The 17,749-nt window shown below is 36.1% G+C and overlaps 1 protein-coding gene across 7 annotated transcripts in view; it reads right to left on the bottom strand.

The window, feature by feature from the left end:
• IMMP2L (inner mitochondrial membrane peptidase subunit 2) overlaps nt 1-17,749 on the bottom strand; it is an 873,838-nt gene that overhangs the window by 530,277 nt on the left and 325,812 nt on the right. The window contains exon 5 of one of the 7 annotated variants that reach the window (XM_053218214.1): nt 13,757-16,209. The exons of the other annotated variants lie outside the window; for them this stretch is intronic. Coding sequence (XP_053074189.1) covers nt 16,194-16,209 — 16 coding nt within the window. The 3' untranslated portion in view covers nt 13,757-16,193. Of the gene's footprint in view, nt 1-13,756; nt 16,210-17,749 lie in introns of those variants that run through there. 7 annotated transcript variants of the gene reach the window in all.

Raw genomic sequence — 17,749 nt, 5'->3', positions numbered from 1 at the left:
AAACAAAGAAATAAATCCATAGGCACCCACCATATTGGGAAACCAAGTAGAGATGACTTGAGAAGTAGTCTCTTGCCCCAAACTACAAACATGGATAATTGTGGGAAAGTAACCTAGACCCTTGCAAAAAGCCCATTTGTTATCTTAAAAAGCAGAAGTAAAAATTAAAATCTCCCAAACTAGAAATATATATTCAGATGCAGATACCAGGAAAATGAAATGGCTAATATTTAAAGGGGTATTTCATTTAAAATCAATTGATTCATGAAAACAAATGCTTCTATAAAAAGAACTCAATCATCTTAATAAGCAAGGCATAGGTTTTGTGTTGTCTTGACTGCATTTTTTCAAAAAAATCTTAATGAAGGTATCCTATATTTCAGGTACTATTCTTGGAACTGGGATACAGCAGTAAACAAAACAGATATACATTAGCACTTTCGCATCGCTTTTATTCTAACAGAGAAGACAGACAATAAGTACACAAGAAAAATATACAGTCAGTCAAATGACAGTAGTGTTATAAAGCAAAGTAAAGAAAGCCAGTGAGATAGGGAATATTGGGGAAGATGTTACTTTATTTTTTTAATTATTTTATTTATTTTTAGAGACAGAGAAAACAAGCAGGAGAGAGGTACAGAGGGAAACAGAGAGAAGATCTTAAGCAGGCTCCATACTCAGCGCAGAGCCTGATGAGGGGCTCGATCCCACAACCCTGGGACGTGAGCCGAATCAAGAGTTGGATGTTCAACATACGTTTTTAAAGAAAATAAGTACTAATGTTACATTACATTTTCAAAACTCAGTGTTTTGTGCTTTATTTTTTTTATTAAAACTGGAAGAGCAAAGAAACCAAGAAATCAGATTCCAGTGCTACTTGCTTTGCCTCCATCTGACATGTAAAATAATGTATCTCTGGCTTCCTCTTTTCCATTTTCTGGAAGTAGGGGCATGGATCTGATAAAAAGAACCATAAAAACTAAAAGGATCTTGAGGATATCATGCAGTACAATCAGTAGCAGAGCAATGTAATCCCCCCAAAATAGCTCCCAATTGGTTGAAAAATCACTGAAATTTAAAACCTCTTGGAAACAATTTCCTTTCCTTGGGACCACATTACAGTGGTTACCCTTGCAAGAGCTTTGTTAGGAATAAGTTTAAAATAGTTACTTTAATAATACAAAGAATCTATACACTATGGAACTGCTGAATAGCCCAGACTCACTGATCAGTCATGCTCCTAAAGTCTATCCATCCTAATCTATCCTCAGAAAGGAAATAAATCTCACTTTAGAATAGTCATCTATCACCTTTTACAAGATCTGCATTTTAAAATATTATTCTAAAATAATATCATTTCTCTAGTGGATGAGAAATTATTATGTCCTGTCCAAGAATTCTTCAATGACTGAGATAAATCCTGCTGCGAGTAGCTTTGAAAATACTTTCCAGAGTCCACAGTGTGCACTGATGCAAATGTCTCACGAGAGGCATCTACCTTTAAAATGCAATTTACAATCCCCTTCTGTTTAAATAAATTACAATAGGAACTGCAAGTCATAAAACAAAAATCTCATTTTAGTTTGTAATAAACTCCAGTGCATATAGTCACCTCTGTATTAAAACACACATGAAAAAAAAAACTGATTAAAATAAAATATTCTGTTCAATTCTCCATGTATCGATATTCAATAATGCTGGCTGATGTTTATTATGCTTATTATTATGTATATTAGCACATAAACATAAAGTAGCTATGTCTGATAATACTTCAATGATCTAAAAGTTCTCTTTTCCCATGAAAATTGCATACTTTGCTATTTGGATTAACAAAGAAGAGGTTATAAAAAAAATAAAAATTAAAAAAAAAAACCCACTATTTCTTGACCACCACCTACATATGGGTATCACACTGAATACTTTCATATAATAAGTCACCTACTCTTTACAACAGCCTAAGGGGTATATTTTGCCATTCCATTTTAAAGTTAAAGGAGGCTAAAAGAAGTTAACTAACCCACCGAAGATCACAGGGTAAGAGGCTAGGATTCAAACTCCAGTCTTTCACAGTCACCTGCCAGAATCTCTCCAAGAAAAAAAGAAAAATTCATTAGATCAGAATGACATAAACTGATGCTATTTTCTCAAAGAAATGAAATTATGAGATTACAATCCTTACCAAAGGCTTAATGCTAAAAGAACCTGAAGAAATAAAGCAAGCAGCATGTTTAATTAACAATTTTATGGACTATAAATCACATAGTTCTGAGATATCTACAATTCTTAAGAGTTCTGAGACATCTAAAAGTAATAATGATGTCTATATTATGTGTTCTTTACTGTAATAAAAATTAAATTTAAAAATGGGTAGAAAGAAGATATAATAATCTAGATTTAGGTCTCATTTCCAAGTTCCTGCCTCACTACTACTACCTCCTAAAAGTTTTGCTTATTTTTATAGAAAAAAAATTTTAAGGAAAAGGTAAAGCAAACAAACAGGAAAAACAAAAAACCCTCAAGACCAGAATTTAGGTTTCTTGCAGAGAGACTCTGAGAGTCAGACATTTAGTAAATAGAAGTACTCTGTGCCCCTCCATGCAACACACACAATGCAAGGTAGGAAAAGCAAAAAACAAACAAACAAACAACAAAAAAGATGAGTTCATAACTTTAAAGAAGTCCTGTTTGACAGGAAAAAAGAGACTAAAAACAATCAAAATAGAAAATATTAAGTACTATCTGTGTAACAAGATTACGTGAGGACAGAAGGTTTTGAAGGTTTTTGGAGGAGATTCTGAGTCAAACAGTATCCCTGATGGTTTTTTCAGACAATGGCTTTCGTTTTTAAAAGAGTTTATTGTGCTGTTCTCATTTTCTCAAAGCAAATTTCCCTGGGTAAATAGAACGGGTCCTCCAGTGTCTGCGCTGCCACGAACAGCCACTCTTTGGTGACATGCGAAAGCTTCACGCATGAACCAATCCTCAATCGCATCGAATTTTACTTGCTTTGATTTCTCTCATTACAGGATTTCTTCACAGTGTCAAAAAGAAAAAAAATACCCACTTTCAAAAGCTTTGACGTGAATAATGACAAATACCAAAGGTACAAAATTGACATAATCAAGTCTTTTTCATCTACCTAAAAATGCTCTTACTGGTACAGTCATTACTTGAACATTGCTGCTTAGAAGGTCTGTTTGTATTTTTTTTTTCTTGAGGGTATATTGGGATGTAAGGTGTGACTATAAAGTACTAACACTGAATTCTTTCTCACAAATACATCAAATATAATACATACATATAATACAGCAAGTACCATACATCAAATGAGTGCAGCCCTTCGAAGTATTTTTGCTGGACAGGCTATATATATCTATTTCAAAGGCAACGTCATTGCACTTTTACAACTTCTCTGTGGTGACTGTCACAGAGCCAACTGACCAGCTCTTCAGGGAAATAGGTCCCAGTGAAAGTCACCGGACATCATAGGTCAAAGATGTCTCTTCTGTTAGCCAAACACATACTGTTCTCTCCTTCTTCCATCTTTACATCTTTGATTTCATAAATGAAATTTACAAACTAACCACTTCAATATACAATGAATGACATTAAACTACAATAAATGACAACAACAACAACAACTAAATACCAGGAGCTTTACACACTAAAAAAAAAGGTCAAGTCAGAAACTGTGGCCCATGCTATTTTTGCTCCCACTCTGCTCTCTTAGCTGCCACTGCTGTGGAGCTGAATCTAATCCTATATAGAGTTCCACAGAGGAGCCCATGGGAACAAGCTGAGGTTGTTGATGAGGGGGCCTTATTTGATTCACATCAGGAATCAGACTAGCTGGGGTGAGTTCATTTGTGCCCTGCTTGCATTAAGTGCCATTACATAATAAGACAGGTAAAACTGGCTGGCAGTCTTTCTGCATCATCTAGAAGTGCAATCAGTCTAAGTGGAGAACTGCCTGTACAGCTCCAAGCCCAAGTGCGTACAACAATTAAAACATGCTATGATACACAGTGTTAAATCTACAAAGATAGCCCAATGACAGGAAGTCTGTTTTCCTAATGATACACTAGACTGCTTTCAAACTAACTCATATTCTGTCTTATTCTTGCACAGTTGTGATTTTAAAAAATATATAAAGTTCTGCACATCTCACTACTAGTCAAGTCCAGAGGTTATTCATTGCAACTGTCTTAGCACACTAGATCCTGCTTGCTTTAATTTAAGCCTATTTCTTCTCTATCCATCCAGAGGAAACAAACAAACAAACAAAACCATGATTCTTTTTATACCCCTTCACGCAAGTAAGTCCCCCTTAGCTTTCCAGCTCTCAGTTACATATGCCCAGACTTGCTAGGCAATTTTCCAGTAAAGGTACTTCAACCAATAAAGGTAGGGTCTATGTTTATGCTCTTTTTGGACTAAAGTAACCCAACCAATGACTCTGATCTTCTGATTTTTGAAATTGGAGCATTGCCTTAGAAGCTTATTCTCATATCATTTAAGCAAAAGAACAATAAAAAAGAACAGAACCAACAAACAATAAGCCTCATCAGGAGAGACCTAAATTTTCCTGAGGGTTTACTCTTAGGCTCCTGATGGGCACACCAAGTAAAAAACTTCCAGTAGACAGATAAAAAAAGACCAGAAATTGCCATTTACTATTCTTCCAATGTTTCTGAATAAAAGTACCTTTTACAAAAAAATATTTTAAAGATATTTGAGGAAATCTACTCTATGATTTAAACTTGAGGATATCTCTTCCTGCTTTGGAATCTATAACATGAAACTTTTTCTCAACAGATTTCATCTAGTAACAGCCTTTTGAAAACTATCACTAGGGTACAGCTTTGGTCAAAATGTACATAAAGCAACACTATAGATAAAATTTACCTTGGAGGGGATATAGAATGGTAGCCAAGTACTTGGAGTCTGAAATTGGGTTGCCTGGTTTAAACACTTCAATTCAGCCACTAACAAAGCAATCTTTGTGCCTCAGTTTCCTCATGGGAGACGGACCTATTACACAGGGTTGTAAGAACTGAGATGATAAACATAAAACACTTACTGTGGCCCCTAGAATGAAGACTTCAATTACTGTTGCTCATAATTAAGCTGAGTTGTATGTCATTGCTCACCCTAGTCATTCCCAGACTTCAAAGAGACTCCTTAAAATATAAAATAAACTATTTTTCTAACAATAGAAAGATCCTTTCTGTTTCAAAAGATTAATCTGACTCCATCAGCCTTTTGGTTTGTTCTCAAATTCAGCTCTTCACTCTTTGCTGTTCTAAGAGCCACCATGACTTGTTACCTATCCTCACTATCCCTCATCCCTACAGTAGTCAAGACTTTACATATCTGTCCTCCTTCTACTGCTCTCAGCTCAAAGGGTCTCCTACCAAAATATTATCAGCCTCCAACATTCAATTTGTGCTCTTTTTTTCAGACTTCAGTCAGGGAGTAATGGCCTCAAACAGAGTCGGTTACAAAGTTTTATATATTCTTTGCATCACTCAGCTCCGGTCTTAAAGGCTCATGGCAAAACATTCATTTTGACCATATCCAATTTTGTTGCTATTTTAACAACATCCCCTCAGGTGATTAATCATTCAGGAAAAGAACAATAAAGTAAAATTTTCATTGACATGGTTTTATTTAATAATTTTAACAGTCCAAGTAATGGGAATGGTGAAAGCAAGAAAGCTTTGGTTCATAACATAGCTCATTATTGATTAGAATTCCAAAATCAAAGCAAGTCCCTAATTAATAACCCCTTTAAATTATTTGATTCTGTGGCTGAATCACCACATTGATACTTATTCATTTAATTATGCCCTGGCCCAGAGAACTGACATTTTTACTGGCAGGTTATGAAATGTTTGTTAAAGCTATGAAGTCTAATTACAAAAGCCTTCTTTCAGAGACTCACAAAGGGTAGAGAAGAGTGAGAAAATTATCTCCCTGCTGCCAAAGGAAGTTAAGAAATAAATGAAAACCTATAGGAGTGAATCAGATGAAAGACACTTGTGTAGGTGGTTTAGAGCACATCCCGTATGTGAGGCTGGGCAAAGAACACAGAGCAGAAAATGCGAAGACTGCTCTGGTGCCATCCTCGGGGTCTTTGTAGAAAATGTTAAAGTATTTATTTTTCTTTTCTTCAATGGGGTTGGCTGTAACTGAAGCTTCATGGCTGTTAATAGGTTATCATTACTCAAATAATTAGACTCGGGAGCAGTAGATTTTTTTAATTAGCTATCTCAAAGCAAGTACCGTTATAATCATCTAATTATCCTTTGAGGCAGCTTATGCACAAATGGTTTTAAAGATTCACTATGTTACTACTATGGGTGCTGTTTCCATATGTATCATTTAAAACTAATAGCGTTTATGAAAATACAGTGATGAGAACCTAAAGGGCATGATATTTTTTTCAAAAAATATTAATTTTCAGAAAGTAAGAAATCACTAATTACAGTTAAACTCAAAAATTAATATGTAGTTTCATCCAACAAAAGTAAAACTAATGTTCATCTTCAATTTATTCACATACCAATCAAGCCTAAAGGTATTTCTTAGCCTAAATGCCAAACATTTAGCTATATTCAATCAACAAGATTGCTTAGCTAGATAAATAATTACCATTTTTATCAGGAAAAGTTGCCTTGCTATAATAACACAAAGTATGGTTCAATCAGCCTTTAAGAGCAAATGACTTTTTAGAAGATCTAATTGTATTAGATAAGTCTCTAAACAATATATTACCTGACTATTCTAGCAACAATACAGAAGGGTATTCAAACTATAAAATAACTTCCCTTCATTTATCTTTATAGAATGCACAAATATGACATCACAAACCTGCCCAGAAATAAGGGGGTAGGACAGTTATAGGCAGACCTAAGAGTTTGAGTCACGTAAAGAACCAACTCAGGTGTTGGTCTCTAGGCTCCATGCTACCTGCTTTTCCAATCTGCAAATGGAGGCCAAGTGTTCCTTCTGTCCTTTCATATTTCAAGCAAGGTGTTTTCTGCCAGGAGTGAGGAATCAATGCCTTCTTCTTTTTCTCTCTTCTAAGTAACTCCTTTTGGCTGAGACTTTGTTTATTATGTTCTTGACTCCCTGCCTCATCTTTACTAAAGTTATCTCAGCCTTGGCATTTCCATAACAAGAAACCCCTGATATAAGGATTACTAGAAATTTAGTTAGGACATTTGTCTAAACACTACAAAGTTCTTTTTTAAAGAAAGAACACTCTTCCAACATGATGTGACTATCTCTATTCATCAGTTTGAAGTTTCCAAGCCGGGTTTGTTTCAGTTTCTAAACTGAAAACTATAAAATCTTACAAAATTCATCTAATTTGCTCTGATGTCTCTAGGTAGAAGCCTCTTCAACCAGGCAGATAGGTGTCCATTAAGATGTCTTCTCACTGCCATAGGAGGGAGTATTTCTCTTTTTCTGTGTCTAAATATATTTATATAACACATTTTTAAGTTTGTTCATTTCTCTAGTTTCACCAACCGGTCAAAATATAAGAAATACTGCATGTACCTATACTTGTATTTTTAATCATAGTACTGCCCTTTAAGGGAAGATCTCAAGGAAAACAAAAATTGCCCTTGTACCATGATAGTAGCATGAATATCGAAGTGAGAATCCCCATAAAGAAATCTTCAAATTAACAAAGAGCAATCTTCTTCTCAGAGAACTGAAGCATTAGTCAAATAGGAAATAATACGAGAACTTGAGAATCCTGTGATATGTCCCCCAACAATATATATAGGGACAAAGCCTCCAGCCTTACCTAGATGAAAAGAGAAAGGGAAGGAGAGGAAGAATTTTAAGGTAGGCAGAAGTTAGCTGCTTCCTTGCAAATAATAATGATAATAATAATAATAAATTATATATATATAATAAATTCATTCTATATATAAGACTTTGTGCCATCAGAGAAGGAGATGAGGAAATAAAAGAAAATTATAAGTACTTCAAGACAATAACAGACAGGTGCTATAGGAGTTCAGAGGAAAGAAACCATATATGATTGTCCTGATGGATATGAGAGCATTTCAGATAGGCCCTAAACCATGAGTTGGATTTTAACCAAAGGAGATAAGACAGAAAATATCCCAGGGAAGGCTTCAGTGTGCAACTACAGGAGCAAAAGTGTGGACAGAATAAAGCAATGGCTTATTCAGGAAAAGAAATGAAAGAAGGTAGGAAAGAAGGAAGACACTTTGAGTTCAAAACATGGAATGATTCAGTGGGAATAATAGAAATACAGTCGGAATCATAGGTTGGGCGAGATCACAAAGCTATGAATATTAGGCTCAGTCTATTTTATTCCAAAGTAATGGGGACCCTGAGAAGTTTTTTAATCAAGGGGATATGACCCGAGCCAGAGAAATGTCATATGTTTTAAAGCATAATATGAAACAAGGAGAAAAAATGATTATTGAAACACAAATCCTAAACGAATTAGAACACAAAGGAAGAAATAAATTTGGAAAACACAGTGGTTTCATTCTTGGACTGGATAATGGGTTCATGGATTTTCATTTTGTTACTATGCTGCATATGTACACACATACACAAACACGATTTACATGGTAGGCTGTACATATTATTTCCTGTGTCCAAAATATTAACATGTATTGTCATATTTTAAATTTAAATTATTTTGGGATACATTTTCAGAAATGACCTAACTGGGAAAATAAATGACTATAAAGGAAAGAGAAGAATGATGATTCCAAGTCTAGGAGGTCATACATATCCTGTGTCTAGGAGGTCATACACATTAACTGAAATAAAGCAGATGAGGTCTGGTGAGATATCGATGAAAAGAAAGCTAATCAACAGCTAAAAATAAGAAAATATTACATAAAGAAAGCTAAAAATAAGGAAGAACTCAAAAGAAATATTAATGATGGAAAAATACAGATTTAGCAATATTTAGCAGACTATTAATATAGAATCAAAATTTTTTTAAAAGGGAAACAAGATCAAAAGAGAGAAAGCAGAGACAAAAAAAAAAAAAAACTTGGAAGAGAACCTAGAAATTCAAATGTATAAAAAGTCAAAAAGGAATCCAAGCAAAAATATGAGCAACAGGCAATGAGGGAGAGGAAGGAGATGGACCTAGGGAACCTGAAGCTACAGAAAAAGGGTTTAAGAAGAAAAAGCTGGTCAATAATGCAAGAGAGTTCATGGAAGAAAAACAGGAAGAAAAAGCCACTGAACTCAACAATGTGTGGCCCTGCGAAAGCAGCCATTTCGGGGTGTCGGGGCGAGGGGGGGGGCGTGGCGAGCACAGCAGGACACAAGGCAGGAAGAGGCAAATGGGCATGTGTAAGAGAGAACAACTTCCACAGCGACTTTCCTCCCCTTTGCAAAATCTGATAGTGAATGGCAAGGTTGAGACGTGGGGACCTGAGGAGGAATTATGAAAGAGGGGGGAACTCTGCATAATGACTTAGTCAGAAGAAAGGAAATAGTGGAAGATACAGGAGTGAGGGGAAAATCACTTCTCAAGCAAGATCATAGAAGAAGGTAAAAGGAATAGGCTAAAAGCCTAGGGCAATGTTAGAGGCAAAACAAGAATGGCAAAGGATTTTATATAAAAATACTTGGTTGTTTTTAGACAATTAAAAAGATGGTGTGCTAAGAAAGGGTAGATAGAAGGTTGCAACTTAGAGGAAGTGCATGGCATGGAAGCAGGCTTTGAGAGATACTGAGAATGATTTATCAAAAGGACACATTCCAAATTGCAGGCATTAACCACATCATAACATCCTTAGACTAATCTTTCTTTGGTCCAGTTTTTCTCTAAAGGCGCTATAACTGTCGATTCAATTGTTCCCTGGGATTTTATAAATGTTCACCAAGAGAAAAAGACTGTCTTCTTTCTAGGCAACCGAGGTAAGACTATGTATATTTCAAGATACTGGTTACCGTATGCCCATATGAAAGTTACCTCCCATAGGAGAAAACAAACACAGAGAAACACAGTTGGAAAGGATGGGACAAAGAGGAAGAAGAAGGAAATGTGACAATAGCATCTGAGCACATGGAGTTTCTCTGAGGTCAGTTTCACCCCTGGAGTTCCAAACTTGATGAGTCGATAAACCACCCTCCAAATTTCCGAATCCATCCCTTGAAATGTTAAGCTAATTTGATTTAGATTTCTGCTTCTGGATATACAAGTGAGTTATGATGCCCAATGCAGTCTGTGCAGTGCAAATGCCATCCCAGCTACTAAGCACAGTAGTTGTAGAGGTTGGGGACTGTTGCAAGAGAGAGTTGAGGAGAGGCGAGGGGGAAGCCTGAAATTAGCTTCCCAGGAGGAGAGAAAAAAAATCTGGTATCCGCTCTGATACCATTGTCTCTGCTTCATGGCACACTCACTATTCCAAATTCACTTAAAATTTATATGTAATTAGAGACAGTCTGTGCCTCACCTTTAATACTCACCTCACCTTTAATACTTAACTATATAAACTAAGACTGACCTGTGCTTCTGTCTAGGCAAACACATTCCACACAGCACATTTCTCAAGGGTCAACTGGAGGTCACATATTGAAATGAAAATGATTTCTTCAACTTGCTCTCATCTTCCTTCTTAACCTAGTCATTTAGTCAATTATTATAATACAGCCTGTTATTCCTGAAAAACACAATTAACTAGACAAGCTAAACCATGATTTGAAAGGTGTTCTCATTAATAGAAGTGATATTAGAGAGGAAAGACATCAAAAGCTTGAATGAGGAAAAATAAGTACAGATCTTACCTTTACTCTAAGGAGCTTGAAAATTCAGTTAAGAAAAAGTAGCCATCCTTACACTGAGATTTCTGTAATGAAATTCTTAAAGTCCAGAAGAAAACTATTCAAAATTAGATTAAAATGGTTCTATGTTTATTGCCTTAATACTCAAGCCCAAAATGGAGCAGAGAATGCCTTGATTGTCCAAATCACTACATCTTTACTCAAGTGTATTGTTGGTGATGAGTCTCTCCTTTTCTTTTTGTTTAGAAGCACTTACTATGTGCCAGACAGTGTCCTATGGGTCATGTATTCATGTATCCTTTCATTCGACCTAGTAATCAACCCTACAAGATAGGCACTAATTATTTTCTTTTTACAGAGGACAGCACTAAGGTAAAGAGAGATTATATAACATCTCTCAGGCCAGAGCATAAGAGGTGGAGACAGAACTGTTGGGCCTCAAGCAGTTTGATACCAGGTCTAGGGCTCTCAATCAGTGTGCTCTGTTTCCTTTTGTACATGAGACTGTATGTGTGGAAAAAAAACAAAAAAACAAAAAAACAAAACAAGCACATAATAGCAGAATGGAAAAATATGACTCTAAATGACAGCTAGAAAAAATACATTGTTGGGAGTGTGGAAAGAAGAAATCCAGAAGATGAGAACGGAAGAAACAGGATGCTGAGAAGAACACAACAGCAAGCAGCATAATGTGGTGCCCTCGTAAATTCCTGACAGGTGAGTAGTGAACCAAAGAATTGGACAGAAAACCAGGATCTTCTTTTGGAGAGTCTTGCAATAATAGGCTTAATTAATTTATATCTAATTATGTATGAAGTAGAGGTTTCATGATAATTTTTGAGCACAGTGATAGGATTTTCTCCTTCACTTTATGAAAAAAGTATCTGGAATTCTGGATAGGGAGAACCAGAGTTAGAAAAGTCACTTAGGGACTAAACCTATAATCCAAGTGAGATAACAAGGACTCAACACTGTACCAGCTGACACAGAAAAAGGCAAGACTTAAAGGCCATAAACACATAGGATATGGTGGAGGGAAGGAGAACTGAGAGGGCGTAAGAATGGCAGGGGCAAAAAAAAATTGAGATGTAACTTATCCCAAGATGGGAACCATGGCTTAAAAAAAAAAAAAAGAAAAAAAGAAAAAAAGGAGGGGGGGTGCAGCAAAGCTTCTTGGAGGAAAAGAAATCTTGAGTGAGACTTGCTGAATGATTAAGAGCTGGCAGAAGGAATGGAAGAAGGAGGAAGCAGAGATGTGAGGGACAAGGGGAAAACCGCAGTAATTTGAGAAGGAGGACTAGTATGCGCAAAGACCTAGTGCCAAAAGAACACCCTGTGATGAAAGAACCACAAAAAGGGCCTTGGGAAAAGCTGAAGCATGGATCAGGAGTTGAAAGGGAGCTTACAGGCCTCAGCCTTGGGTGTTGATGGATCTGCATTCTGGGGCTCTGCCATTAATATGATTCAGCGGTTCTTCGTGTGCCTTCTCAGAGTAGAAATTTTATTTTGCCTTGGCTTCTTCCTGAACACTTCCGCCCCTCACACTGCATGTTTTCATCTCTGTCTCATAATATCTTCTTCCTCATCTATCCATAGTTTCTGTTTCACGGCCATCTGCTACTTTGTGGCATTCTGTCAGCTTTGTTTCAACTGTTAACTCTTTTCTCTTGATCTGTCTAAACTCCTCCTATGTTTTAGTCAGGCTGTGTCACAGGGCCAGTGACCTAGAGCTTGAGTTATCTTTGAAATAGGTGCCCATTCCCAAATCAATCATCTGTGGGGTAATTTGATTCAAACCATGGCTGCTTCCTCCATCTCTAGAGTTTTCTCTAAAACCAAAAAGTAATCAAATGGCCAAAATTAAATTATTCTTAATTTGCAATTCCAAGGCCACAGAACACCAGGGACAGTATAAAAAATGACTTGAATCACACAAATAATGAAGAGTTATAAGTCTCCATGTTTTTCCAACATAAAACAGATCAATAGGGGCACCTGGGTGGCTCAGTCGGTTAACCATCTGACTTCGGTTCAGGTCATGATCTCGTGGGTTCGTGAGTTCAAGCCCCACGTAGGGCTCTGTGCTGACAACTCAGAGCCTGGAGCCTGCTTCAGATTCTGTGTCTCCCTCTCTCTCTGCCCCTCTCCCGCTCGTGCTCTGTCTCTCTCTGTCTCAAAAATAAACACTAGAAAGAAAGAAAGAAAGAAAGAAAGAAAGAAAGAAAGAAAGAAAGAAAGAAAGAAGGAAGGAAGGAAGGAAGGAAGGAAGGAAGGAAGGAAGGAAGGAAGGAAGGAAGGAAGGAAGAGATCAATAGGTTGTGACCCTTAGAACAGAGACATATTTTTTCAAATACATAAGTCAATTAAAAATAGATAGTGATAGTATTTTGAAGAGACTTTTTTTTAAATAAAAACTCTTCATCTTTCACCCTTTGGTGTCCACAGTACTTTCCAAAAATATCTTTTCTTGCTTATTTAGAAAATTCTGTAAGAAACACTGAAAACAAAGTTTGTGGTAATAAGTCAATAAAAATAAAGAAATCAAATCAATAATCCCCTCCTTTACAATCCTTCCCGTGCTTCAATAGCATGTTTATTTTCAACCCAATAAAGTAATTTTTTTTCAAATTTAAGCAAAAGTTTAAAGCTTACCTAAACGAAATATAGGACATTAGGAATTTCCTGGAATTTTGCTCAACATTTAAAAAAGAATCTAGTGCAATGCTATTTAGCTTATCAGGATCTCAACACACACCTAAGAAAAAGAGTTTAAAGTACAAGACCCAAAGTGCAGCCGCAGGCCACATCTGGCTCAGAGACTTGTTTTGCTCAGTCCACAACAGTGTGGGCAAAATTGTTTTTTGATGAACTGCATCTCTCTCTCTCTCTCTCTCTCGCTCTCTCTGTGTATGTGTGCGTGTATGTATATATGTATGTATATTCTCTTTATGTGTGTGTGTATGTATGTGTATATATATATGTATACACACACATATATATATATTTGAACAGACTTTTATGTATATATATATGAAACTATATATATATTAGAAACTTCACTAAGAAATCCAAATTTCAGTCTTCTCCTAAAAAACAAATTAAAACAAAACAAAAAACTAGAGTTTCTTGCAAATGAGGCCTGCAATCCCCCATGTCAATAACCACTTTGAGCTGAGTAAAAAACTACACTTTCTGGTCCGGGCATACAGACACAGATTTGTTGCAGTCCCCACCACTCTTCACTGTTTACCACTGGTCCAAAGTGACTATGGTTGCCTCCACACAGACATTATAAGTGTATCAGAAAAAAAAAAATGAAGACAAAAACAAATAAAGAAAACAAAAGTACTATTTCCTCAGCATTGTAGGTACTTTCCAGATCACCTACACGAGCCACTCCATTCCCAGGAGAGCCTCCCATGCATACATCTGACCATATCCTCCCTAAGGTAATTAAGTGTCTTGCTCAAGTCAAAAAGCTGCTAAATAAAAGACCCAGACTTGAATCTGAATCCTCAGCTCCCAAATCCAGTGCTTTGCCAGCGTTGGTACAGCTAATACTGCCAGCCAAGTTGTTTCTCCCAAACAGGAATTATGAAGATATTCCAGTTTATGAATATAGACATTTTTACATCACAGGATCAAATTTACTCTATACAACAGGCAAAATAAGTAAAGCATCCATTTAGTCTACCTCCTAAAACAATATATATCTCTCCTCTCTGAGTTCCCCTCTTATTTCCCTCAACAATAAAAGAAAAATTAGATACAGAAAACATTAAAGCACCCACCAATAGGCACCTATGAAAGAAAAGAATGTCAGTCTTGAAGGAAACCTCCCAAGAAAACTTTGGCAAAACATTACTGTTCTTTTTTCAGAAACTTCTCTACTGAAATTCCATTCTCATTCTTTCTAATACAAACCTAACATTGGCTCTTACACAAAATGGTTGAAGTCATCCTTTTGTTCCTTCTACATTTCTCATCTGTAAATGTGCTCATCAACTTGTCAACCAGACTGTTAGAATTTATACTTAATCTTCACATTCCCTCTCAGCTGAAATTTTCTCCTATCCCTTAATAATTTCCTATCTTGATTACTATAATTTCTTTTATATTGTCCTCTTGAAATTCATACTCTTTTATGTCACGTAGGGCCAGAATATGTGGCTAAAATAACATTTCCCCCCAACCGTCCCTCTTTTTCACAAATGCATTTTCGCTTTCTCTTATAAAATTCCAATTCCCCTCTAAATTACTCTGGATACCTCGCTGTAATTATCTTTTCAGTCATTAGAGCATGGAGTCACACATCGCCAATTTTTTTCATCTCACATTCCTTTCATGAGGTCCCAAGCAGATATTCTTTGAGGTATTCTCTTTTCACGTGCATTGTTTTAAATGGTGCGTATCAAGGCAGAAGAATGGGAAATCACATGAAGGACTAACCAAATCTCCTTTTCTGTCTTCCCTCAGAAAAGAGGGAGTGGTTCAAAGTATATTCCACATTTTAGAATTGCTTTGAAATTTAATTTGGGGGATATTCTAATAAATTGGAATTTGCAAGTAAATAGTTTCTCAGATTCAAATATCTTTTGGGCAAAAGATAAGAAGTCCAATTCTACTCTATGAGGCACTAAAAAAGGCAAATATTAGAAAACTATATCATCAAAAGAACATCATGTGAGGCAATAAGACTTTCAACTTCAGAAGGCTTGGCTTTATGATTTTATATCCAGTCAACCACATAAGCATTTTGAAATTTTTCAGTGAGAAAAACAACATCTTTGAGAGGAAGGGGAACAGGAGAAAACACATTTTATTAAATGCATGCAGATGATTTAGTTCATACAGATATTTAAAGTAAAAACCCAAAAGGCACATTTTAATTTTCCCTTTGTGAATTTCCAAAGGGAAAAAAAATGCAGACATACGTTCTTATTATCCACGATGTTCCCCCATTGACCGATTATCTTTTGGTCTCTCTCATTCTCTCTGTCTTACACACACACACACACACACACATTAGTTACAATGTTCCTGGTTGGGAATGTTTTTCTCCTCTCTATGATCTACAGTGAATCTTTGTCCTAAAGCCTAGTCTTCCTTCTGGTATTAGAATGCAGCCAGGAGCCCAGCAGAAGAGAAAGAGAACCAGTTCTGGAAGCTTTCTCTTTGTAAGCATAAAGAAGACCCCTCCAAAAAACAACAAAAGCAATATTATTCCTAACATCAGTGGGCTTTAGCCATCATCTGACCCTCTTCATATGAAACTGTTAGAGGTACAAGAGATGGGTATTCACCTGAGACACATCAAACCTGGTGCTGAAGCTGGGACTGGGCTCAGCTCCTTGGGAAGCATTAGGCCTACAGAAGAGCTGAGTGCTTCATCAAGAAAACAGGGTGCTGTAAGGAAAGAAGCAAAGGGAAATGGATGCTGGGTAGACAACTAACCAATGGCCATTGATCAAAATGAAAGTTGTAATGAAATTTTTTAAACTTTCCTTTTTCTCTTTGTAAACAACAACAAAGCTAGCTATATTCTGATTAGCAGCAAATTACAGTAATTGCAGGAAAACTTTCACCACAAAATCATAAAGCTGCAAACTACTCATTACAAGTAAAATTCAAATGCAAGGCAGAAAAACTATTAGACAGGAAATAACTATTAACCATCCCTACATACTCTAGAAATCATATATTTTAATATAAAACTAAATTTGATGATTTTGGGGTGTGTAGATCTCTACTATTAATTGAAGGCCTTCAATATCTCTTTTGGGGTGGTTGGGAGGGATGTGGTGCTTAGAATGCTTAGAAGCAACAGTATTTCTGATTTTGTTTTCACTTTTCTTTCCAAAATAGTAAGCTAAAGAAAATGCTATCTCCTGGTTGTATTTTCATAACCAGTAGAACTCAAAGGACTCTAAGGGAGACAGAAAATTTGACATAACAACAATAATAAAAAATTCTCCCTTTACCAACCTCTCCCCATGTGAAGCTGGTTTAGCCATACCTCTATGGTTTTATAAATAAATATCCAAACATAAACAAATATTCCAAGCCGGGAACGAAGTCTTTGCTCCTGTCCTAGAGTTTTCTTGTACAAGGCATCAACCAGACCCGGTAAACCAAAGTTTTACAAGTCCTACCAATTTCTCTGCACACCCTTTTGAGCTGTTCAATCCCTTATGAATGTCACATTTCTTACGAAAATAAATGTCTTCCTCCTGAAAGAGCTGCAAATCAAGAACACATGTATCTGTGCTATTATATGCTATATTTGCTACATTTAATGAGACCAAGGGATGAGCTTTCAGCATAATTTCAGAAGTTTTATCAGTTTTTTCCACTTCAATGTCAGAGGAAACATAAATAAAATGTCACCTATCCAGTCTTAAAAGAAACAACAGAAATTGTCCAAGGCTTATATCTTCAGCTAGATCTAAAATATTTTCATTAACCCAACAGGAGTGAAAGTCTCTACTGTTGAAAGATATCCAATTAACCTAGTTTATAAACTGTAAGGTTGGAATTCAGTCAGTTACTAAAATAGTTGTTGTTTCTAATTAATTATTTCAGGGTGACCAGTTGTAGGCCAGAGCTATGTGTGTCAAAGTCACTCACTTAGTTAGCAATGACACCAACGGAAATTACTTTCCTATGAGAAGTTCTGAAATCTAGGCCTCTGGCTAAAGCCAGTTATTGCAAAAGAGTAATAAACCTTGAATTCAGTGGCCTGTCCCTTCTAATACAAAATAATGAATATTAAAAAACAAACCCAAGGATGTGCTTAAAAGTTGATATAACAAATATTTCTGTAACTTAGAATATTCTACACAAGTTAAAAAGTCATCTGTGTTGACCCACTAAAACTAAAGAAGGGGTTAATGAGGTTATGAAAATAATTAAGGATATATGGGGATTAGGCTAGAGCAGAAAAGAC

This window comes from Acinonyx jubatus, chromosome A2, assembly GCF_027475565.1.
Source record: "Acinonyx jubatus isolate Ajub_Pintada_27869175 chromosome A2, VMU_Ajub_asm_v1.0, whole genome shotgun sequence".
NCBI lineage: Eukaryota > Metazoa > Chordata > Mammalia > Carnivora > Felidae > Acinonyx > Acinonyx jubatus.
Note: the sequence above shows the minus strand (reverse complement) of the source record. Positions and strands in the feature narration are given on the sequence as shown.